Source organism: Piliocolobus tephrosceles, chromosome 15 (genome assembly GCF_002776525.5).
Source record: "Piliocolobus tephrosceles isolate RC106 chromosome 15, ASM277652v3, whole genome shotgun sequence".
In the NCBI taxonomy this organism is placed as follows: domain Eukaryota; kingdom Metazoa; phylum Chordata; class Mammalia; order Primates; family Cercopithecidae; genus Piliocolobus; species Piliocolobus tephrosceles.
Window position 1 is genome coordinate 63,548,857 of NC_045448.1, and position 26,398 is coordinate 63,575,254.

The window sequence follows — 26,398 nt, forward strand, 5'->3', positions numbered from 1 at the left end:
TTTTGAGAAATGTATTTTAGGACATCAGGTAGGAGTCAACTTTACAAATGCATTTATCTTCCTCTGTTTCATCCTGACTTCATCCCCTAAAATTAGCCAACATTTCATAATTTGTTTTGACAAAGAATAACATCAGAGATGGACAAGTATGTGTGAGTCCCAAACCAAAATCAAGGTAGTTTATGGAAGGGTGCAAGCTCTATTCCGACACCTTTCTCCCAGTTTCCCCAAACGGAAACTTTTTTTTTTTTTAAATGGAGTCTCGCACTGTCACCTGGGCTAGAGTGCAGTGGCTCGATCTCAGCTCACTACAACCTCTGCCTCCCAGGTTCAAGCGATTCTCCTGCCTCAGCCTCCCTAGTGCAGGCCCCTGCCACAGGCGTTCAAAACATTTGTATTTAAAAATACGGATGCTAATGTATAGAAACAACTGGATGCATTACTGACCCTTGTTAGGTCCTTCATCTTGGAGACAGAACTGTCCAAGTGAATAGTCGTGAACCTTACTTTCATTGTTATGCAGGCTTACAAAGCTGTGCTTTCGAATCATTGGCCATTCTATTGTGGAGACATTGCCAGTTCCTCCTTTCCTCCTTCCTCCTTCCTCTTTCCTCCTTCCTCCTTCCTTCTCCTCCTCCTTCTTCTTTTTCTTTTTGACAGAATCTTGCTCTGTCACACAGGCTGGAGTGCAATGGCGCAATCTCAGCTCACTGCAACCTCTGCCTCCGAGGTTCAAGCAATTGATTCAATTGCTTGATTCAATCCTTGCCTCAGCCTCCAGAGTAGCTGGGACTACAGACGTGTGCCACCATGCTCAGCTTATTTTTGTGTTTTTAGTAGAGATGGGGTTTCACCATGTTAACCAGGCTGATCTCGAACTCCTGACTTCAGGTGATCCGCCTGCCTCTGCCTCCCAAAGTGCTGGGATCACAGACATGAGCCACCGCACCTGGTCGACATTGCCAGTTCTTCTAGTGGATGGTGGATCATTAAGTCTTTCTTTTAGTTACTCATTATGTTTTTAACACTTTTCATAGGCCTCTAGGTGGATTGCATAAGAAAACTGAACATATATAGTCATTGTATCTGTTCCCTATCCCCACTTATCACTTCTGAGCTGGAATGTGAAAAGTATTCATGCACTCAAAGGAGCTGTCTCATCAGGAAAAGTTTACAGTGTAAGTTAAAGAAAAACCTGTTCAGTTGATATCTATTTTTTTAAAAACATTAGAGGCTGGGCTCAGTGGCTCACACCTGTAATCCTAGCGTTTTGGGAGGCTGAGGCAGGCAGATCACCTGAGGTCTGGAGTTCGAGACCAGCCTGGCCAATATGTCAGAACCCCATCTCTACTAAATATTCAATAATTAGCTGGGCGTGGTGGTGTGCACCTGTAATCCCAGCTACTGAGGAGGCTGAGGCAAGAGAATCGCTGGAACCCTGGGCGGTGAAGGTTGCAGTGAGCCGAGATGACACCACTGCATTCCAGCCTGGACGACATAGCAAGACTGTGTATCAAGTAATAATAATAATAATAATACATTCGATATTTTTAGATGCTTAATATTACTAATTCATGTTTGTAATGTTTGCTGAATAGTTTAGTTTTCTGTAAAGGTTTTTTGTTTGGTTTTAATGGAATTTGGAGGAATTTTTTAGAGAAACAGATTAATCAAAATAGTGTGATTATTTTTAACAGCTGTGCAGCTTTACAGGATAAGATTTGATACAAATATATATACATAAACAGTTATTTTCCTAAGGAAAGACAGTGGACTTTACCTGTAAAAATGAAAGTATGTAAGTTAGTTTTATCCTCTGTGTTTAAACTAGTGACATTGATACATGAATTCACACTATACAGAGCTGCAAACATCTGACTTGTCAGTGTCCCTTGTACTTACTGACTGGTTGTAGACTGCTCTTCTACTCTTTACCTGCCCCAAAGCCACCCAATCCCATGCCCCCAGTGCCAGTTCACTCTGAATTAATAGCACCACTTGGTGGCCAAAACTAGGAATTGTGTCAAGCACTAACATTTCTTCCCTACTAGCATGTTGTCCTCCACATGAGACACTTCTGAACTGGAATCTGACAGATCTCTTCATGGCTATATCTGTTGTACTTTTGAAGGATCTAGCTCCATAAGGAAAGTTAAAAATATAAGTCAAGGAAGGCATTTAGACTGATATAATTGTTTATTTTAAAAATGAGTTTATTACAAATTTTAGTGCTTTAAAAAATTAGAAATCGTTTTATATTTCAGGTGTAAAAATTTTCTAGAGAAATGAATTATTAAAATAGTCATAAATATTTTATTTTCTTATGAGAATAAAATTAGAGGGAAACAAGGCCAGGTCTCATGTTTCATACCTGTAATCCAGCACTTTGGGAGGCCAAAGTGGGAGGATCAGCCAGGCACGGTGGCTCATGCCTGTAATCCCAACACTTTGGGAGGCCGAGGTGGGTGGATCACGAGGTCAGGAGTTCGAGACCAGCTTGGCAAACATGGTGAAACCCCGTCTGTACTAAAAATACAAAAATTAGCTGGGCGTGGTGGTGGGTGCCTGTAATCCCAGCTACTTGGGAGGCTGAGGCATGAGAATCACTTGAACTCGGGAGGTGAAGATTGCAGTGAGCCAAGACTGCGCCATTGCACTGCAGCCTGAATGACAAGAGTGAGACTCCATCTCAAAAAGAACAAAAAACAAACAAAAATGGGAAGATTACTTGAGCCTAGGTGTTCAAGACCAGCGGGGCAACATAGCAAGACCCTGTCTCTACAAATAATTTAAAAATGAGCTGAGCATGGTGGCATGTGCCTGTGGACCCAACTACTCAGGAACCTGAGGCAGGATTGTCTGAACCCAGGAGGTCAAGGCTATAGTGAGCTGTGATGATGCCACTGTATATCTGCCTTGGCAACACAGCAAGACCCTGTCTCAAAAAGAAAAAAAAAATTAGATGGAGTCAGAATTTAACACTTTTAAGACCATTTTTTTTTACTCAGATGCTTATTTTGAATTAGTTATACTGAACATTACTATTCAAAAGTAGAATACTGGTTGGGCATGGCGGTTCACACCTGTAATCCCAATGCTTTGGAAGGCTGAGGTAGGAGGATTGCTTGAGCCCAGCCTGGGCAACAGAGTGAAACCCCATGTCTACAAAAGTTTAAAAATTAGCCAGTCATGGTGGTGTGCACCTGTAGTCTCAGCTGCTCAGGAGGCTGAGGCAGGAGGATTGCTTGATCCCAGGAGTTCAAAGTTACAATGAGCTATGATCACTCTCCTGCATTCTAGCCTGGGCAACAGAGCGAGATCCACTCTGGGAAAAATAAAAAAGTAGAATATCATTCTAGAAAAAAGTACTAAATATTCATAAAGCCCACAAAGTTTGGTTTTAGATAATGGAATTTTATTAAAAGATTAGTTTTCATCATTTATAGATGATAAACATGTTTTCTTTAAAATCATCCTATAAAATTATTAGTGTAGATTAGGTAGATATTTTGCTAAACTCTGAAATATGTAATTTGATTTGATGGCAACGAGTATGGGAAATTAAAATGAAGTACTGTGTCAACAGGTGTGTTGTGAGGACCAAACAGATTTTAGACAGGGTTTTGATCTGTCACCCAAGCTGGATTGCAGTCATAGTTCACTGCAGCCTCCATCTCTTGGGCTCAGGCAATCCTTTCACCTCAGGCTCTGAGAGGCTGGTACTACAGGTCCACACCACCATACCCGGCTAACTAACTTTTTTGATTTTTTAGTAGAGACAAAGCCTCGCTATGTTCAGGCTGGTCTTGAACTCCTGAGCTTAAATGATCCTGTCACTTTGGCCTCCCAAAGTGCTAGGATTATAGGCGTGAGGCTCTGGCCCTTTTTAAATGGGCTGTAGCTTTGGAGAGAAGGGAAAGGACATTACAACACAAGGACAAAGCTAACTGCTCGAGATTGGCCCATAAGATTTATGCCAGAATCTGAGATGAACTATTGGGATGCCATAATATTCTTTACTCTACAGGGTATTTTAAAATTTATATCATGATAAAAGGGCAACTGAACATATCCTGGGGATTAAGTTGAAGAGAAATATGAAAATAACCTAATCCTTGGGAATTTTAGAGATTCTGGGAGTCACACATTAGGTTTCCTCTAGACTTCTAACTGAACAAAATGGCAATTAGCACAAGAATCTTTGGAATAGACTTAACAGAACATGTGTAACCTTGGAAAGGGAAATGTCTCATGGAGGGTTTGCAATTGAGTAGCTGCTTTAAGAAAAGAAAAAAGGGTAATGGGTAGTTGATGGGTTTGGAGCATTGAGGGGATTTAAAAAGGTAGAATGATGTTAGGATGCATTTCAGTTGATTGGTTCAGTAAAATGAATATGTAAAGACATTAGAAATATGCTCAATGAAACTAACAACTTCAGACTTGCACTAAGTTGCCCAACATATTTACTTCTGTGGGTAGGCCTTTCTAATGCTTGCATAGACAATCAGCAAAACTCTGACACTCTGCTGGGAGGAAATCACCATGCCTTGCTCTATCAATAATTCTAGGAGTCAAGGGAGGACACTGAAGTTTGAGTAATGAAGATGGCTCTCTACCTTGTGTGTATGTTTGTGTGTGTGTGTGTGTGTGTGTGTAGAGAGAGCAAGAGAAAGAAACAATAATAGCAGTATTGTATTACTTATATGGCATTTATTTGCCGTGACCCTGGCACTATTCTAAGTGCTTTACATATTTGAATTCATTTAATTTTCACAAAACTCTATGAAGCAGTACCATTGTTTCCATTTTACAGACGAGGAAACTGAGTCTTAGGGAGAATAAATAACGTATACAAGTTCCTGTAGCTTTTAAAGAGCATAGCTGGACTTGAATGTATCCTGATAATCCAGGGCTAGGCAGAGTACTCTTGCTTGGCCATTTTCATTGAATGGTCATTTCCATTGCCTCAAATGGAATCACAGGTAACTTGTAGTTACCCAAGAAGTGAACAGATCTCTTCTAGGCATCCCATTTCTGTAAGATATCGTATATCAACCTATAATTCAAGGATCTTATGGACATGTTTGCATAGGAAGAAAGGCTGACTCCTCTTATGAAGAATGGTATGCTGCTCTGACATCATTGCTAAGTCCTAATGGCTTACCCATGGGAAGACTAAATGAAATCCCCTGTTACGGATGAACTAAGTGAACAGCATGAGGGTTTTCTTGTTTATCAGAGTTTTGAAGGTTTTTTTGTGTGCATTTGTTTATCAGAGCCGCTCTGAAGGCTTTGTTAAGGTTGGCCTGAATTATAAATAGAGTCTGTTCTGGTAAGACTGATTACTTATGAGTCCTTAAGTGTCAAGTGGGTGGCTAAGAGTGGTGGCTCACAAGAGAACCTGGCTGCATTTGAGGCCTGGTTCCACCACTAACTAGCTATATGACTTGAGGTAAATTATATAACCTCATTAAACAGTTGATGCTATTATCATCATCATCATCATCATCCATCACCATTATTATTCTCAGCCTATACGAAACTTATTGGTTATCAGTGATCTGATAAAGGGAATACATGACAGTCTCTTTGAGACACTGTTGTTCTCAACTTCAGGAAATGGCACTACAGACCCAAGTTCATTATGAGTGTACTCTAGTGAAGATAATGTGTAGCCAAGTGAAGAGAATGGTTCTCCAGAGAACCATTGAGGGGCACTGGATGTGGTATTATCGTGTTGAAACCCACACTAATCACCTGGTCTGGTCTGGAAGAACAGCATTTATTGCATTTGATTTCAAGGTGTTGTGTAATTATTGAAATCCTGTTCAAGTTAGAAAGCTGCTGGAGAAGGATCTACACTGTCCTGCTTTGCTTAGGCTTCTGTGGTTTGAGAACAAATGTGGGTGCGGGCTACAAGTGGGGAGGCATAATTCCCATCAGCTCTCCCTTATATACATTTAGGAAGGTGCCTATGAGGACATTATGTTAAGTGAAATAGGGCTGGCACAGCAAGACAAATATCTTATGACCTTACTTATATTTATAATATAAAAAGATTGAACTCATAGACGTAGAGGCCACAATGGTGGTTACCAGGAGCTAAGATGGTAGGGGTAAGGTCAGGGAAGATGTTGGTGAAAGGATACAAAATTTCAGTTCGATAGGAGGAATAAGTTCACCAAATCTATTGTACAACATGGTGAGTATATGTTTTTGTTTGTCTGTCTGTTTTTCAGTGACAAGATCTCGCTATGTTGCCCATGCTGGCCTTGAACTCTTGGGCTCAAGCGATCCTCCTGTTTTGGCCTCTGAAAGTGCTGGGCTTAAAGGCATGAGCCACCACACCTGGCCTTTAACAGTGTATTATACTTGAAAATTGCTAAGAGAGTTGATTTTAAGTGTTCTTACCACAAAAAAAGATAAGTATATGATGTAATCCATATGTTAATTATCATAGTTTAGACATTCCACAATGTTTACCTATTTCAAAACATGTACATGATAAATATATACACTTATTGTCAATTAAATAAGTAAATGAGAAGGTACATAGGATATATCGCAGTGTTACCTGGTTATCTGAACCCAAGCATGATCAAACCAGGTATAGAGTGGAAAAGAAACTTACTGTGCAGGCAGCTAGTTGAGGGTTGAACTCATCCCTTATTGGAAACTGGAGGATCTGGAGACACCCTGAGTATGATATTTTAAGGACTTTTAAAGACTTTTTTTTTTTTTTTTTTTAAGAGTTTTGGTCTTGCTATGTTCCACAGGCTGGCCTTGAACTTCTAGGCTTGAGTGATCCTCCCACCTCAGGCTCCTGAGTACCTGATACTATAGGCATGCTCCACCACCCCCAGCCAATTTGTAGAGACTTTAAGCAACACTGGAGCAGGTTACCTACAAGAGTAGTTGTCCGACTGCATAATACATCTTTGGAGAAACCCTTTATTAGGAAGGAGCCTGTCTGGAATACATTTAAAGCCTATCTGTCTGAGTTTGTATTTCTATATTTTAAAAATTATATATATTTAATTTTCCATACTTTCAGTAGAATCTAATCACAGTCTCACCTGGCATTTAGTAAATGAGCTATTTCATCTACACTGACAGTTTCATAAGCTGATTTTAAAGGTGCTGTGCTTTTAACATCAAAATATCCTCCTATAAAAATGGTGAAAACTTACTTTCCCACTGAAGCTTTTTGCTTTATAAATTTTTGATATTCTGTTGTTGTCATTCTTTTCTTCAAATTACATCAATTTGTACTTCATATTGTAATTTTCATTTTTTAAACTTTATGTTCATAACCAGCAAACTTGTAGATGTGTTCCATTAGTCCATAATTTTCAATCTTAAAGTGTACCTTTTTTATTTTTTGATATTAAGCAGTATTCCACTATCAACTTTTTTTTTAAGCCTCTAAAACCCACTGTCAATAACTAGACTATCATTACTTGGAGCACAGCCACATTGTTGTGTTACCATAGCTATGGCTATCTTTTGTAGGCAGCAGTGACACTGCTGACCCAGTAGGGTATCTGCTTTGTTTTTCCAGCTGCAGAGATGGGTTTGTACTGATTCACCCACATTTTTCACCTATCCTGCATATGACCAATGGAACACTAACTATAGACTTTGTTTTGGTATCCAAGATTAAAAATACAATTTGTGTCCATGAAATTGTTTACAGATTTACCCTTGTTCTAGCTATCCCTGGTTATATGTCTATCTCCATACTAGACTATGCGGCCTTTGAGGGCAGGGACCACATCTTGGTTATCTTGTATCTCCAGTTCCTGCCTCAGGGCTATATACACCATCATCACCCCCTTCGTTATTATCATGATAGCTTGTAGTCTTGGGTTCTGCACTAAGTACTTTACGTGGATTTTCTCAATTCTTACAACAATCGTGAAGTAAGTAATACCGTTACCCATACAGAGGTGAAGAAACTGAGGTTTAGAGAGTTTCAATAATTAGTCTGAGATCGAGGGTCTCAATTTTTTTTACGAAAAGCTAAACTGATCAAAAGCTGTATTGTTTTTTGTTTTTGAGATGAAGTCTTGCTCTGTTGCCCAGGCTAGAGTGCAGTGATGCAGTCTCGGCTCACAACCTTCACCTCCCAGGTTCAAGTAATTCTTCTGCCTCAGCCTCCTGAGTAACTGGGATTACAATGGCTCACACCTGTATTCCTAGCACTTTGGAAGGCTGAGGTGGGCAGATCATTTGAAGCCAGCGGTTTGAGACCAGCCTGGCCACCAGGGTGAAACCCTGTGTCTACTGAAAATACAAAAAATCAGCCAGGTGTGGTGGGGCACACCTGTGATCCCAGCAACACGAGAGGCTGAAGCAAAAGAATCATTTGAACCCTGGAGGTGGAGGTTGCAGTGAGCCTAGATCGTGTCACTGCACTTCAGCCTGAGTGATAGAGCAAGACCCTGTCTCAAAACAAAAAACAAAAAAAACCTAAACTATAAGTAAATATAAATAATTTTATCAGTTATAATTTTTTCCGTAGTGACTACTTTGATGCTTTTTTGTTTATTTTTGCCCTAACTTTGTGTTTAGTGCTACCTTTTGAGAAATCCAATGCTGACCTTTGGTATAAAAAATGTCAGTTCAAGCATTAGGAGATATACCTAATGTAAATGACAAGTTAACGGGTGCAGCACACCAGTATGGCACATGTATATATATGTAACAAACCTGCACATTGTTCACATGTACCCTAGAACTTAAAGTATAATTTAAAAATAAACTAATTAATTAAAAGAAAGAAATTATTTAAAAAAAAAAAAAAAAAAAAAAGGTCAGTTCAGGCCAGGCGCGGTGCCTCGTGCCTGTAATCCCAGCACTTTTTGGGAGACCCAGGCGGGTAGATTACGAGGTCAGGAGATCGAGACCATCCTGGCTAACATGGTGAAACCCTGTCTCTACTAAAAATACAAAAAATTAGCTGGATGTGATGGCAGGCACCTGTAGTACCAGCTACTTGGAGGCTGAGGCAAGAGAATTGTTTGAACCCAGGAAGCAGAGGTTGCAGTGAGCCAAGAGTGAGACTCTGTTCAAAAAAAAAAAAAAAAGTCAGTTCAGACCCTATTAAGGAGTAAGGAGTTGATACAAGAAGACTGCTGTAAACTTCTAACCTTTGGAAATGGCTTCTTTCTATGTGTAAGTTTATTGAGGAAGAACTTTGGTGAAGCTGTCTGTGCCTCCTCCTGTAGAAAGTCCATGCCATAGGGATCTGTTAAAAGTCGTGTGTAGCAAGTTGCTACCTTACATCTCTCCCCACATTCTGTCTTAGCAAACAGGTAAATAAAACGTATGTGTGAGAGAGTATGGCAGTTTTTCTTTTGCTTCAACCAAAGGAGACAAGATTTTTCCCAAAGTTTGTACTCTGAATAATATAAATATATCAGGCTGAGCAAATGGTTTTAAGACAATTAAACTGCTGAAAATACCAGTAAAGATTATCAGATTCTTCTCTGTTGATGCTGTTTGAGGATATTGTTGGATCAGAAACTTTTGTTTATAGTAAAATTTATTTTCATAATATAACTCTATTTCCTAAGTTTAAATATTTTCTAAAACTGAGGCACACTGGAGTCCTGCAATAATGTTGGCTTTGGGGTTAATGTCTACATGACCCTACATAACTGCCCCAAATTCATCTCTTTCATCTATTAAATACCATTTACTTGGATACCTTCATGTATCATATGTCTTTTTGTCATATGTCTTTCAAAGGTCATCATATTCTTATAATCACCATCAGGATAATTTGTAATGGCAGGTTTTTTTGTTTTTGTGCTTTGGTTTAGCTTTGCTATGTTGTGTCTTTTAAGGGCTATATGTGATTACTACTCAGCCATCACCACTATGGGGCTATGGCAAGATTTCAGCATTCTTTAATGATTTCATGGTAGAAAATCTTGAATTTGTATACTTATATAACAGCAGCCTACATTTATATGTGTTTACTCTTTCCCATTGAATTTGTCTTCTATTCAGCTAAAATTGTTTTGTTCTTCATTTTGCATTTATGTAAGAATTCACTGTCTAAAATATATCTTTATAAATAGATACTTTTATGGTGAAAGATTAATTATGAAAAGCTAATGAGAAGATAGTTTTTAAAATACGATTCATAATTTCTGGTTTTTGACATCAATTTTATTCATTTTAAAACTTACATTGAAAATACTACTTCTGAAAAAATAAATAAAAATCACATACAGATTCTTAGATACATGAATGAATTACTAAATAAAAATAATAACTTTGAAGAATTTTTTGGAAGATACATAATATAAAGTAATTGATATTGTCAGTTAATACTAAGTATTGCATATAGTGCTCTGCATCGTATGCTTCTATCAAGTGGTTTTTGTTAACTATGTGATAGGAAGAATAATTTGAAGTTATATTTACAAATAGTTACTTTTCCTGCCATTATTGTTATCCTTGATTATTTAATAATGTTTACAAATCATACTCCAGCTACAATAATGGATTAAAAGAAAAAACTGACATTAAGGATTATGATATCGAAATAGATGTTACATTGTCTTGGAGGCAAAATAAAAAACAGAAGTTTTTAAAGAAACAAAGTAGGAAAAAATATTACCAGAGATTATATAAGTAGTCCAGTACTTTAAAATGTTAAGGTTAAAACTAGTTCAGTAGTTTTTATGTTTTTATTGGTAATTTATTTACAATAAACATGAGGTGCTATGTTTTAAAATACAGTGTAACAACTCAGCCATGCTTTCACATTTTAGTAATTGTATACTGTAGTGTATTATTTTGTCATTTTTAATTTCAAAATGGCTTTCAATAGTATATGTCTTGAATTTTTTAAATGGTGAAACTGAAAAAAAAATTTTTTAAGCATTATTGTTGGTCTAGGTGATAAAAATGTGGTTGTAATTACAAATTAAAGATAATTTTGAAAAAGAGGTAGTTAACCAGGTTAGGTTAAATAAGATTAAATGATTTATGGCCATTTTATAAAATAATGACAGTCTTCATTTTAAGCTACAATGTAAAGTGCTTTATTCTGAGATTAGGTATTGTGGCAGAAGCTAAAACTGCCTTTTTTTCTAACAGTGCCAGAATACAACCTCTTTTTCTTTTTGCACTAACAAGACTGCTTTACCACCACAGCCCACTCTAAGTAATTAAATCAATCCTTTGTACTTACCGTATTCTCCTCTAGTGACGGTACTAGATCTGATTATATGCTTCATGCATATTCAAAGTACGGCACTGACAGCTCTTTAATGAGCTCTTACTTAATCAGTATGAACAATGTTCATCTTGTTCTTTTTTTCCTCATGCATTAGAGCTAGGAACAGTTGGGAAAAATGAAACATCCAGCATTCATTTGAAAAATATATTGTACTTTGAAAAGTGTCTAAGCTGAGGAAGTTGCATTCTGCCCTTTAAAAGTCTGATGGACAAATTGGATTACTAGTATTGGATTAAATAACAAATGGTTAGAGGAGAAATGAGAAAAGCTCACTGTGATCACAGGCTTTAATATTTTTTGTTACTTATAAAGCTAAAGGGGTCTTTAACCAGTTATTAAAGTCAGGATTAATTTGTAATGGTTCAACTTACTGGCTTTTAAAAGCTTTTTAAATTTAAAAAATTTTAAGAGCCCTAAAAACAATAGTATAATGATGTATTAGAAAAAATTTTAATTTTTTTAGTGTTAGGTTAAGTATAGATGTCCATGATTGTATGCTATCGCAGGTAAGGATTTGGTGATACAGAATTGATTTATCTTCAAATATGTTTTTCCAATTAAATACTCTGTGAAGCAATGAGTAATGTGTCCTTAAATATTTCTTATTGTTAGGCTTATTTTCTTCTAAAACATGAGATTCTTTTGTTATTAGTCATATCCTAACAATTAGAGGAAGGGAATCTCTTATTCTTCACTAGAATTCATAGGCGTAAGTTAAACTGAAAATAACACAGTACCACATCAATATTGTTATTCTCAAGGAAGCAGTCTTCCATTGAAGAAAATGATGCTAATTTAAGAGTAGGCTGGTTGCTTCTAGTATTGTCTGAAAACCTCAAATTATAGGTTAAGTTAAACGCAAAAGAAAGTTTTAATAAGTCTATATTTTTAGAAGTCACATAGGTTATGAACACAATAATTAAGTCTTTAATCGGAAAGTAAAATATCATAAAATCTGCACCTATTAATATTGCACACATGTGGCATTTCACTGATCAAAAAGGCCTTCACCAGGGTACAATTGGCCTTTTTCCAAATTGCAAGCTTTTTCTCAGCTTTTTCTTTTTACTCTTTCTTCTTTTGTTGCTACCCAGGGATTTGTGCCTATCGCAGCCTATATCACATGACCAGTGTCAAGACATCACATGGTCCAAAGTGAATACAAAACCAGCTACCCTAAAAGAGAGATTAAAAATACTGTAAAACAATAAAGACTTTTGTTCAGACTCTAAAAGAATCTATCCTAAGTCGGCTTCGTACCATTAGTTTTAACAGCATTGAATGAAGGCACATATTCTCAACTATTCTCCCTAATGGTAAACAACAGCTATCTATTTTATAGGGATGCTCTGAAATACATGTTTAATCCCTAACACACAGATTAGCTTTTTATATTCTATTTGTAATCTAAAAATTATTTAAATTTGTATTAATGTAGAAATATTTAAATTATGGTATGCTCATAATTTATGCAAGTAATATAAAGAATGAGATAGATAGTTGGACAGTATGACAGAACACACCATAGATGAATATGTAATGTGAGCTCTTATGTTAAAGAAACATGTATGTGTCTATAGATACAGTATATACACATGTGTGATAGACATAGCTATCAATGTGGTCTGGAAGGAGATATGTTAAACTGTAATCATACCTCTGGAGAAGGGAAGTGTGGGGTTGGTGGGAGAGGACTATCCTTGACATTTTACTTGAAAAGAAAATCAAACTTAGGGAATAATAATCTGATGGGAATTACTTAATTTTTTAATAGATATTTAAATTAACCTTATGAATGCCATACAGAAGTTAGACTGAAATATTAAATAATAGCTTAGCAAAACAATAAACCCGTCATGGGAAAATTTCAGGAAATAAACACTGAAGAGTTAGAAATTTGACTAGGTATAATTTGAAGGGAGAGAAAGGAAGATGGGAAAATTAATATTTTTCTTCAGTATAATTGTGGCCTACTTCTACATGAACAAATGCCAAATATATACTATATTATAATGCTTAATATGGATTATGTTGGCCTTCATGAGGAAGTGGCAGGGTGGTATTAGATGATGGGATGAATATTAGCAATGGAGAATTTTAAGTATCTCCTGTGTACAGTCATTTATAATCTAAAATACTCAGTTGTCACTCTGCTCACATGTTTTCTGAACATCACGATGTTCATTAAATTTTTTTTTCATAGATAGCTGTGGGCATTTTTTGTAGCCTTGTCATTTACAGTGTATTTAGTAATTTATAAGTAGTCTACCCTATTAGGGATGATGAGTTCCAAAATGTCATATATATGTATATGTCTCTAGTTTACTTTTGGGGAGGAAAATAAGAAAATAGCAAGTTGTTACAAATGAAGCTTTCACACAATCTCTGGACTTCCCTGATCTTCCTGCTAGTCTTATGAGTCTCATAATGATTTTTTAATTTTTTTTTAATCATGACCATATGTCTGTCAGCACTGTGAGTTCCTCATTGAAACATAACAGCAAGTCAGCCTCTAGGGAGAATTTAAAAGGTAGGACATTTTGTTTACTGTACTTAGTGTTAATATGATCTATAGGTATGTTCACAGAGACTAAAATATGCATGCCAAATATCACCTTAAGAAGATTGACTTATGAGTTTTGAGAGGTGGATTTCTTTTATCAGGACTTGGACTTTAACCTTCTTATAAGCAGTTTAATATATAGTATTAGAGTAACTAAAATGTTTTCTATGTTAAAAAAAATTCTGTGCTAAACTATTATTTGGCTTGTATAACGTCATATAATAAGAGGTAACTCTTCCTGAATTGTAGGAAGGAACACAGAAGAAGAAGAAGCTATGATGCAGGAATGGTTTATGTTAGTTAATAAGAAAAATGCCTTAATAAGGAGAATGAATCAGCTCTCTCTTCTGTAAGTACTCATGATTATGCTTGTTTTGCCTACAACACTGATAAATCTTAGGCTTCTTGTTATTGCCTTATTTGGGATTTCATATTTATTCAGTATTTTCCCTTTCCTTAGAGATTACATGTTTTATAAAAAAATTAAAAATAGTATATGACAGTTTTCATCTTATAAGAACTTTTAAATGGAACAGTAGACACTGAAAAAGTATTATACAGAAAGCTGAGAAATATAAATAATTATTGTACTTAAGAAATAAATCACTTATACAAGAAAAGGAAGTTTGGTTTATATTGAGGGTTAGAGGGGAAGATAAATAAAATTAAAGTTTATTTAACAACAAATTCTAAGTTAAATAAAATAACTCTTAATAAGGACAAAAGTACATTTATAGTATCAGGTGATGTTACTCTAAATTTTGGGATAAAAGATCAGTTACTAAAACAAAAGTCACCTTTTTGTGATCGTACGAATTACAGTAAAATGGAGTCGACAAAATGTAAGCATTCTTAGTTTTTAGCATTTTAGTTCACCGGAGGACTTAAGCTTGTTCCTTTCTGCTCACTAGCAGTATTCTTCTAGTATGCCACCTAGTGTGAGAATGAGCAGGCTTACGTGGTTTATTTTAGTGAAAAAGTCTAATTTTATAATTTCTGCTATGCCTGAACTTGATAAAAGAGTTATGAAGAAGCAGAAAACTTAACAAATCCTGAACTGTGGTCTCTGTATTAAATTTGCACTGCTGGTACTTTCATGTTTCTTGTATTCTTTTCATATGGAGTTTTGGAAAAAAGATTATAAATTATGAAAAATATTTTAGAAAATAGCCTTATACTTGGCATTTGGCACAAGAAGCAATGAAGAAAGTTAGTAACTATCCTCAGATTAAAATATACCTATGTAACCTTCAGAATTGAAGGAGGAAAATAAGAGCACTAGTAATATTCAACTGAGGAAGGTTTTAGGTTTGTGTATCATTTGTTTGGAGTGGCTTAAAGTTAAAGAGAAAAGTCAGTTATGAGTCCTAAAATCAATGTAACCTAAAGGTTCTTTTAAGTGTTTAATGATTTAGTAATTAGCATATTGATGAACTTTTGCAACTTGCCCAGGGAAAAAGAACATGATTTAGAACGACGGTATGAGCTGCTGAACCGGGAATTGCGGGCAATGCTAGCCATTGAAGGTAAGAAATGCTATGGTGGGGTGAGGTATGTGACGTGTCAGTTGTCGAAGAGATTTAAAGAATATGATACACTTCTGGTCTTACTAGATCTGGTGTACTAGGGACCTTCCAGAATTGCAAATAAATGCCATGGAGGCAGAAAGCAGTATCCATATAAACTTAAGGACCCTAATTCAGATAGATAATCATTATGTTTGCTATTAATAATGGCACAAAATTGTCTTAACTTTTGATTCAGTAAGCTTATATGTCCATAAAATGGAAGATATAAGGAGTTGATTGATTTAATTACCTTTTACTTAAGTGCAATTTAAAGTTGTTTCCACTGGGGAGGTTTGGAAAAGATTTATCATTTTGATTTTTTACATCCAGACTCTAAATTTTACCTTAATATTTAATTGATGCCAACATTGAAATATATCGCTGTTCAGTCTTCTACAGTTCTTAAATTCCAACTTGTGTTCAGTGAATATCCGGGCAAAGATGAGATAAATGAAAGTTTCACACTTTTCATAAAGCTTTTAAATGAATTATATAGTAATCCTATGCATGGTTCATATATCAGTAAACATCAGCTAGCTTATCTGGCATTTACTATATATGATTTTTTAAAATTCTTAGGTGTTTTATAATGCTGTTCTCCTTATATCTCTCAGTTGAAAATGTCTTATAGTTCAAAGATGTCTGCTTAAAAGCTAATCCTCTGGGCTCTGTAAAATGGACCTTTTGTCTAATCAATGCAAACTGATTTTCCTATTCTATATTGACCTCTTAACCCATTGACTGTCCATGGTAATTTTGTTCTTCACCTGATAAGGTACCTGATCCATAATAAGTCGATTCTAATTAATTCAGAAACTGGAAATATAAGTACGTAAGGGAAAGCCAAGTGAAGCCTTATATCCTTAAAATATTTTAATAAATATTGTCATCAAAATGCATGCTATTTATCTAAATACTATCATATATGCTTGTAGACATTTCATTTTTAGTTTTATATTCATAAACTCATTTGATAAATATCACTGGCAACATTTAGAAATCTTATTTACTTTATTTTGAAAGGCTTCAGTTAACCCATTTCCTTCAAGTGGCTACCCAGATGTATCAAATTATACCATTGATAATGACTATAAAATTTGTCAAAATTATTTAAGAAGTTCTGTGAAACTTGCCATTGAAATAAAGTACACAACTGTACTAAATGGTATTTTTCCTCTCTGTATAGTTTTTGTAGTCATGGTGTAGTCTTTAAAAAAGCAAAATAGTCAGTTGAAAAATAGGCACAGTAAAAACTATTTATATTACATATATTTGTATGTGTAATATATAATGTTTATATATAGTATATCTAATACATATAACTCATAATTTATTATTTATAGATTCATTGTACACACTACATTCAACAGAGAATATTCTTTACATTTTTATCTACCCTTTCACATATAAAAAGATAAACTGTCCCCAAAATACAGCTTGATACAATACAGTTGACTTTAAGATAGATATTGGTTCTAACCTCAAAACCAATATTATAACCAAATACCTGTCTTAAAAGCAGGGCCATGACACATTAAAAAATTCAATTTCGTCAGCAATCCTATCCCTATATACCAGATTTACAATGTTAAATAATCTAATATTTTATCTGCCTGACCTGCTTACACATACAGAAAAGCAGTAGAAAGTCATATATTTGAAGAAAAGGGGAAAAATATTTTTCTTTTTAAAACAGTTTTACTATAGTTGTTAGTGTTTTGCATTATCTTTCTCTTTTGTTTTTTAAATACACTGGCCTATATATGACTGTGCCTTAAATCCCTCGGCCAGTTTCCATTGCTGGTTGAGGTTTTAGAAAGGAGACTTGAGAAAAGGAGCAGCCTGTTGATTACAAATAAAGATACCATCTTAAGAAAGAGGCCTGTCCCACTAGCCTGGGCAGTACATGGGCTAGGCTGTGCCAGAGAGGTGGTGATCACTGTGAAGATCAGCTCTGTGAAGACAGTGTCCTCTGAGCCAACCCTTAGAATGGACACACATTCAGATCAGTAGCGTTTTCGAGTGTTAACACACCACAGAAAAAAACACATGAATAAGCAACATTAGTTGGTTTTGTTTTGCTTTCTTTTGTTTTAAAGTTCATTTCTCTTTTCCCATCCCTCCTACTTAGTAGCCATAAGATGGTTTTATAATAAATAAACTAAAATCTTTTCAAATAAATCTACTGCTGAAACCATTCACCAGGAGAACAGCATAGAATATTGATAACCATAGCACATTGAAAGAAATATTAACAGCTTGGTTTGAGAGCAAAAAAAAATAATAATATTCAATACATCCATTCTTCTGAGAATCCATAATCACTTTGGCCTGTTTTTTTACCCTTTTTTTTCCTGAGGTGTTTTTCATAGCAGGAGTTTCACTCTACTGAGCTAAGTTGTAGGATCCCTCAAGCTAACAAACATCTTTTAGATACTTTTCCTATAGTTTTTTTTTATTCCAGATTATTTAATGCCCCCTCAAGAAAGATAAATTCATTTCTGCACACATTGGGGTGGGCTTTTAGAAAGTGGTATGTTCATTTTCTGCACAAGAAATGGATCTTCTCTAGGATTTTGTACATCTTGATTTATTCTTGGCTTAGAGTTTGAAGTGGGTGCTCTTCTAAAGGGATTTATGCATAGGTTCACTATTTTTGTAGTTATGGTTTATATGATAAGCTTTTTATATTTAAAATCAATATGTAATCCTGTGGAGGAGCTTATCCCCTAAAACCCCATTTGTAAATCTATTTTAGCTTTGTTACACAGCACAGCCACAGTCTTCCATAGATTGATTAGGTACAGCGGTAGAATCCTATCAAATGGCCTGTTCTGATGATGATGCAAACTCTTTCAGGATTGCTAGTTGACTGGAACTAAAGATAAGACTTGACTGCAATCCCCCAATGTGCTCTTTACAAAACTAGTGTTAATTTTCATCAAAGTGCCAGGCTTATTTATAGTGGCAAGGTTGAAGGTTTACTACAAGAACTTTAGGTCCTTTCTATTAAAGTGTTTATAGGTATTTCTCTTGCCTTTTTTCAAGGTAATTATCAACTTCAGCAAATAAACTGAATCAGGGAGTGAATAATTGGCCCTATATATAAAAAAGAGTTTTTTAAAGTAACAAAACAGCTCAGTGCAGATGGACATAAACAGAATCTCTTTATTTCAACACTTTGACTCAAATGCAGCATCAAAACTTAATCCTATTTGTTACGAGAGGATATGGCTTTTGTAGCAAAAGTACACTGGAATCTTTAAATTAATCAGAATCCACATTGTAGTTTGTCCAAGCCAAAATCAGTACAGTTAGCTAGCTGTCACTGGTGTTGTAGGTGAGTAATCAGTTCTTAAAATGCATAACAGGTAACACGTAAACTTACATGCAAGTTTTTAAAACATAACATTTCTAGGTAAAGGTATTTAAAACAGGATTTTAAAAAAATTTAGGCTTGAACATGCGAATGTGAATTTTGATCAATTTTTTAAAATTTTTTAAAAAAGATAAAAATAGTTTACTTAATTTCTCAAATTAGCATTCAAATATATATATGTGTATGTAAACATATGTATGAGTTTGTATACATATATTATATAATTTATTCCCATTATGAGAAAAACATGAAGTAAAAGTATAGTTTTGCTAATGTAAAATCTATTCACTGCACATTGCTATTTCCTGTACAGTTGACTAATATTTTGTAGACAGATATTAATGTAGCACTGTAATGACAGATTTAATATTTTAAAATCCTGTAAATTATGCTGGGATATTTTAAATTCTAATCTCATTTAAATTTGACTCTGAAATAATGAAAATTACCTAAATATTCTTAATTTTTAAGTGATTTCATTACAGTTATAGAAAATGTCATTATTGAGCTAGGGAAAAGTTAAGATATTTTAAATTACTCAATACTTAAAAGGTTAAAATTTTCTTTAATGTCCTCTTTTATCCATTTTGTTAAAGTCCTAGTTTTTTCAATATTAATGAAATCTTGGTATTTTTAATTACTAATTAAAGCCTTAAAAGCAACTGATCAAGTTCAGAAAAGGAATAATTAAGAAAATTATATATGTTGTTAAAATTTATGTTTTCTTGGTTTAATTTTTTTAAGTATAATTTTCAATTTAATTATATTTTTGAAAATTTATTCAGTTGTAAAGCTCTTAGCAAAATGTTTTGGAAGTAAATAAAGCTTATAATCAGAATGATTTCTTGAGGTTGAAAGTGAAAAAATTAATATTCATTACACTAGTAATCTTAATATAAAATTTAGTTTCAAATCTGTTACACATTTAGGTTTTTTCTGAAATAATATTTCTAGAATTATAGTTACCTGAAATTAGACTAGATGACCTTTAAGATCTTTCCAACCTGGAGAGCCTATTAGTTTACCTGCTGAATAAGACTGATTTAAGAACAAGAACCAGATTTAAAAATTTTCCAGCATTCCTGACCTCAGTTGCATTTAAATCCAAAGAAAAACATTGTGATATATATGGCTGCTCTTCAGTTTTGCTGTTTATTATTTTTTAAATTATTATATTCAAAGAAACCCTTTCCAAATAGTTTCTGTATTCATCTCTATGCTATAGACTATTTCATTTTTAAAATAAAAATGTAATAGTGATCAGTTATTTAATGTTTTTGTGTGATGTTTTATATCAAATGCAGATAATTAACATATAGCATGTTTCATATAAATATGTATGTATGTGTTAGAGCTTATAATGAAAGAAATAGTGATAAATTGAATAAAACATTCTAGCTTTTTGCTGCTTTTCTAACCTTTATTGCATGATGATGCATCTAATTTTTAATTTGTAAATACAAGATAGAATTCCCTCTAGCACCATTTGCTTTCATAAAGCTGCTGAGCAGTTTGCTGTCTTGAATAAATTTTGCTTTGGAGGGGGTCGGGGGGGATTTGAACCAGCACATTCTTGTGTGGTTTGTGAAGATTCACATGGTAACCAGCGGTGTGCATTGTTAGGTTTATCTGAATAAGCACCAGCCATGTGAGTTTTAACATGATTGCCCAGGGCAATGGAGAGAGAAGAGAGAAACCCGAAAGGATTGCACTTCTCTCCGTTTTTTGGAAAGTGCATTTGCTGGGGGAGGGGGCTGCAGGAGTCAGTGGCCATGGTTCTTTTTTTTTTTTTTTTTTTTTTTTTTTTTTTTTTTTTAAAGCTGGTGTCCTGTTTCCCTCTAGGTCCTCATTTGTTCTGCTATCTGCCTCATCATCTACTTCTTCTTTTCATTGTTTACCTTCCTAATGAGGGAGGCGGGGTAGACTGGGGGTTGATTGACAGCTACAAGCCCTTACAGTCTGGCCAGAGAGCAGTTGGCTTTGGTTTCAAAAGTGTTTTAAATGTTCGATTTGGTCCTGTTTTTATTAAATGAAACTGCTGCTCATCTTAAGGAAATCATCAGACCAGCAAAGATTAGGAAATATATTATTGGGGTCTAAAACCTTCAAAAAAAGCGCCCCCCATCCATGGAAAGAGCACTGCCCATCGGGTTTTCCAACCTTTAACATAGGGTTTCAAAAAGAAATAAGTAATTTTTCCTTTGCAAAAGTGCTTTGATTTGAAACCACCCAGCAAACGTCTCCAAAAGAAAACTGGCTGTGATGCGATCGAGAGCTGCAGTGTAATATTGCAGAGCAAATTTATTTTTTACTTCAAAGAAAAATGCTAATTAGCCGATTCACTACTTTTAAAGTTATTGTGAAGCATATGGCGCCCAGTGTGAGATACATCCAACTGCTAAAATAGAGCGAAGAGGAAATTAGCGAAGAATGGGCTGTTTGGGGTGAGAGTGGGGGTGGGGGAGGAGGATAGGTTCTCAGGCAGATTCTCTAGCCTTTTCAGAATGATTTTATCGCCCATCACTGTTTCCCGCCTCCTCATTTACCCACTTCCCCCACTGCCAACCCCTGGGCCAGCCTCTTCTGGGCCTCTAGCTCCCCTCCCCCACTTTGGCTGGATTCAGGTGCGCACCTCAGGCTAGCCACCGGTTCACACCTGGTTCTAGGCAGGTTCCAACCCTGCCGCAGCCATCTCCATTCACAGGACATATTTAGGAAGTAGAGTTTTAGCGAGGAAGCCTTCACCACAACAGCCAAACTCCCCAGAAAACACTAGCTAGTGGCTCTATAATGTGGTTTGCTGAGAAATATAAGGAAACTGGAAACGGCGGGAAGGGGAGGGCGGGGGACCGGGTGTTAGGAGGCCCTGCCGGTGGGTAACTAGCCTCCCGTCTTCTGCAGACTGGCAGAAGACCGAGGCCCAGAAGCGACGCGAGCAGCTTCTGCTAGATGAGCTGGTGGCCCTGGTGAACAAGCGCGATGCGCTCGTCAGGGATCTGGATGCGCAGGAGAAGCAGTGAGTGGGCAGTGGGGTCGGGTCGAGGCTGGGCCACCTGCCGAGGGGCCGAGAAGTGTGCGGAAAGTTCAATCCAGAGGTCGCGGGAGGGCCGGGGCAGCCTCCCACTGGCCTGGTGCTCCCCATTCCCGCTGGGGATCCAAACACTGGGCGACGGGGGAGTGCTGCTCTGCCCTCCACGGAGAAAAATAATTTTGTTTCCTGTTTGTCCTGTTTGTCTGACATCCAGGGCCGAAGAAGAAGATGAGCATTTGGAGCGAACTCTGGAGCAAAACAAAGGCAAGATGGCCAAGAAAGAGGAGAAATGTGTTCTTCAGTAGCCATCAGATCAGAAAGAATCTCTCCCAACATTTTAGAGTCTTGGTTCCCAGACCAGAAAAAGTCAGACTCATTGTTGATTTAAAACTTTTAACATTTTGTTTGGCTGGATTGTACTACTTTACCTCTACTTTACCACCACCACCCTTTCCCTCCCTCCTTTCCAAATAATATACAGAACTCCAGAATAGCTTTGTTTAAGGATTTTTTGTGAGTTAACAATTTCCTTGAAATCCTGTGAAATAGATTTGCACAGACACCTTGTGAGTGATTGGTATTGGAGGTGTTCAAGAAACTGTTCAAAAAAGAACAAAAACACTTCCCTCATTATTTTATCTCATTTTTTGATGGGAGGAAAATTTGAAACATTATTCTTGTTGTTGTTGGTAATAGCATAATGACAGTGGGAGGGGGGTACAAGGGGATAAGAAAAATGTCATGATTTTTTTCGAGTCCTGCCATATGTAACACTTACTCTGTTACCTGAATTTTATAGTTAGATCATATCCAATCTACTTATTACACTGTGTTCTGTTTACCAGTGGAGTTTTTCCGCGGTGGTTGTGTTTCACTGTAAGGATAATGGAGTTCCTCTCCTCTAGCTTTCCTCAGAGGACGGTCCTTTAACACAGCCGGAAACAAGCCCTGTGGTTCGAAGGTGAGCTGTGAGGATGGAACTAATTGATATGCACCAGTTTACAAAGACAGTCTTATCATCCGAGAATACACCATCTTTTTCTCTGGATAATTATTTCTTACATCATGCTTGATTCCTACATTTTGTTGGGTCTCAACATTGGCTCACAAATGCTGTTAATATTTATTCTGTATTGATAAAAAGTCTGTCTTGCCACTACAAGTAAATCCCCCATTTAATATTTTCTTCTTTAGCATAGCACTGTCATTTTTGTGAAAATGGTTGTTTATTTATTACAATACTGAGTCATATATAAATTTTCAATAAAAGCAGAAACTTTCTTACCTTAAACACGGCTGCTACTTTCTTGCAATGAAAACTTGACGTTGGCTTGAATGGAAGTTTGTCTATCCATAAGACTTTTCATGTGGAAAATGGTCCTCTGGAACTTAGGGCAGGATACCGGGCTGCATTTGAAGCTGAATAAGTTTACACCATCCCAGAGGGGGCCCTGCTGACACACGAATGCGAATTGAAAAGTAATTAGTCATATTCTTAAGCAGTATAAACTATCATGTCTTTTGTAAAGTGTCATGTCTGCTAAAGATTTGAGGATATTTGTGATTCCACACCAATGAAAAAATATTAATATCTTGAATTTTCCACGTCATTACTTTGAATTGTTAGAGTTTTGAAGTCGTATTAGGGAGAGTTGTGTCTTCTGATAACCGGCAAGTCTGTAGGTACTGAAGTGAAAGGAAGAGGGTTATTGTTGGGGGGCGGGGAGAATGTGTGCAGGTATGTGTGTATGAAATGAGTGAAAGAGAAGTTTTGACAAGAAGTTCTAGGCTACAGGGAAACAACAACAACAACAACAACAACGATTCTATGGTAGTTTCCTTCACTCCCCCACAGGGGTGTCCAAACAAAGAAAGCTTGTTCAACAAGTCCAGAAACTTAGAGAAAATAGTCCACTAGCATTTATACTTTACCGTAGATCGTATGTGTGTACACACAAACAAATTTCGTTCCAAATATGCAGCCACCTCCAATTGCCAGTCTTTCAAAATGATAAAAACTTGCTACGGTAGAATTCCTTCATGATAAGGATTTCTTTTAAGTTATTGAAAAGTTATTTTAAGTAAATGAAGTCGGTATTTGCCCTCTGTATTCGAGCAGGAGAGCAGAGAGAGCTGCTGCTCTCTGGGGAACGCTCTCAGAATCCCGTTCTAACCCCTGGAAAACTCAGCAGACAGAAATCGCCCGCCCCAAGCAGCCTGGGGCCTGGGCGGCCAGCAGCACCCACCCAGTTTACGCTTGATTCGAGGAACCTTCACTCCCGAGGGGCCTCGCCGAAAAGCAGCTCCTTTGCCCCCAAAGCCGCTCCCAATAGGCCAACTGACAACCCTTCCCTGGCCCCAGATTTGCTAAGATGGTCTGGGACCGCCGGGCGGCCCCTCTACCTGCCTCTCCAGCTTTAGTCCCAAGCCTCCCGGGGTTTCCATTTGGTCTGCTCCGTGGCGCCCGAACGCCCCTCAGCGGCGGTGGAGCGTGGACTCCGGCGCCTGGCGGGGTCAGGCCCGCGGCAAGGGCGCTGCATACGGACATCGCTGCGTGGTGCCCAGACGCTGGCTCCCGAGAGCGGGCACGAGCCTAGCACGCCGGAGGACCCGGAACCCGAAAGCCCGCGTTGAGGGAAAAGAGGCTATCGGTCCGAGGGTCGCAGAGGAGTAGGGGCGTTGGCGGGGGTCTTGCTTGGGCACAGTCTGCGGGCAGGTGCAGAACTTCCACCCCTGGCCAGATCCCTCGGCCTCAGATCCAAAGCCCTCCCCCTGTCCCAAGTGTCCTCCAGAGCCCGGCCCGGCCTGGAGGTCACCTGGATGCTGGGATCCGCGTTTCCAGACCCAGGTCCCTCGCCCCTTCCCGGCCCGGGGGCCTTGAGCTGGACGGCTTCACCTCCTCCAGTGGTGTCCCCACTTCCCCTTCCCGCACCGCGGCCGATGCTGGAACGGTCATGGCTTCTGGCCCAGCGTCTCCCACCTGGACATTTGCCTAGCGACGGCCGCCTCAATCTTCTGCGCCGCTTTCAAGAAACTTTCATCCCAGTCTCTCTCCCTCTCCACTCTCCTCCCTCTCCCCCTCTCCTCTCTCTTTCTTTTCTTAATCCTGGGGTTTTATGAGCTGAGCGTTAAGAAAATTCGCCTGCAATTTGGGATTAGATAAATACTCTCATTAGGAAAAAAAAAAAAAAAATCCGTGCTACTTGATACCTCCCAACTTCCCCGAGAATGGTGGCAGCATCTGGAACCGAGAGCGCCGGACTCCCGCGAGGCGTGCCCCGGGGACCGCGCGGGCACATTCCAGCGCGCACTGCCGTCCCACCTCGCCGCGCGGGACCCAGGTCAGGTGCTGAGGCTGCAGGCGAAACAGGGCCTGGTGGAGGGAGGAATGCGTAAGGTGGAGGAATGGGGAAGGGCACGCGCCCCCGCACTGGAGGGCCAACCCCCGCACACAGCGGACTGGCCCGGACAGGGGCAGCGCCGGGCTATGGACGCAGACGCCGATGAACCGCACCCCGGGACGTCCGCATATTCTTTTCCCCAAAACTAGTGCGCTCTAGCCTGCGCCTTTCCTCGGAACCTAAGGCGGGGGTATATTTCGTTGCTTTCTTTAAACCTCAGCACGATCACAGTGGCTCCGAGCCGCGGGCGGCTGACCGCGGGCCTCGCGGGCTACTCCTGGTAGGGGCCTGCGCGAGCCTAAGGTGTGTCCCCGCCTGGGTTAGCGCTGCGCTCTGCGCTGTTTCTTTTCCTCTTAAAGCTTCTTTCTCACTCACTCTCTCCCTCCTTCTCTCTCTCATTTTTTCCCATTTCTCTCGTTCTTTATTCAGCTTTCTCTCTTTCTCTCCCTTTTGTGAATGGGCCGCGGTGTCTTTGTTCTGGAGAGAAGCGCCCGTGTCGCTGACTTTTGTGAACCAGAGAAGGATCTTGTAAAACCTCCTTTTCTCCTTCGTACGCCCCCACTCCCACCCCTCCTCCCCTGCCCCTTTGATTAGATGTTCCCTCATCGTCAAAAAAAAAAAATGTAATTTCGTTGGTCTGGCGGCCACTTTCTTTGAACATTAGCTCGCTTTCAGCTCCAACTTCAATTAGAAGGAGTTGATTTTGAGAGATCAACAAAAGAACCGACCAAAGCCTTATTAAAGGTCCTAAGAAGATCTCCCGGGTCCTTTGAGAAGCAGTTAAGGAAACAGTGTGCCCTCCATCATATTCTGTTACCGTATTTTATTCGGACTCCAAAGGAAAGTGTCGCTTGGGGGAGGGGGAAGCACTTTGATGAGCGGCCGCCGCGGCCCCTTTTCACTCAGCGGGCTCCCCCTTCCTTCTCCTCCTCCTCACCCAGCGCCCTGTCTGCTCTCCGCGCCCGACCCCGCAGCCCGGGCAGCACGGGTGCTCCCCACTGCGATGCGCCTGGAGGCTCCTTGACTCGCCCTCACACTTACTCCTGTGCAAACTTTTTACCCCGCCTGTCGGGGTGGGGGAGTGGGGGAGATTAGAAACAAGGGGTAGAAATTCTTCGAAAGGGAGTAAAGTGCCTAATTTTCAGGAGGAGGTGCCATTTAAAAGATTCTCCTAGCTCAGAGTTGGAACGAAAACTCTT

At 38.2% G+C, this 26,398-nt stretch overlaps 1 protein-coding gene and 1 long non-coding RNA gene across 10 annotated transcripts in view; one reads left to right on the forward strand and one right to left on the reverse strand.

The window, feature by feature from the left end:
* The window catches only part of EHBP1 (EH domain binding protein 1), a 336,323-nt gene extending 313,234 nt beyond the window's left edge, over positions 1-23,089 (forward strand). For 6 of the 9 annotated variants that reach the window (XM_026447739.1, XM_026447738.1, XM_026447742.1 and 3 more), the window contains 4 exons: positions 14,070-14,169; positions 15,273-15,346; positions 21,669-21,783; positions 22,013-23,089. In XM_026447739.1, coding sequence (XP_026303524.1) covers positions 14,070-14,169; positions 15,273-15,346; positions 21,669-21,783; positions 22,013-22,103 — 380 coding nt within the window. In that variant the 3' untranslated portion in view covers positions 22,104-23,089. The remainder of the gene's footprint in view (positions 1-14,069; positions 14,170-15,272; positions 15,347-21,668; positions 21,784-22,012) is intronic. The other 3 variants (XM_023223957.2, XM_026447740.1, XM_026447744.1) reach the window with 1 other exon arrangement.
* Positions 20,547-24,320, reverse strand: LOC116418450. The gene is made up of 4 exons (XR_004228476.1): positions 24,045-24,320; positions 23,084-23,249; positions 22,641-22,746; positions 20,547-22,046 (listed from the first exon to the last, which is right to left on the reverse strand). It is a non-coding gene; the product is annotated as an uncharacterized LOC116418450 (long non-coding RNA).
* Between the last annotated feature and the right edge of the window lie 2,078 nt (positions 24,321-26,398).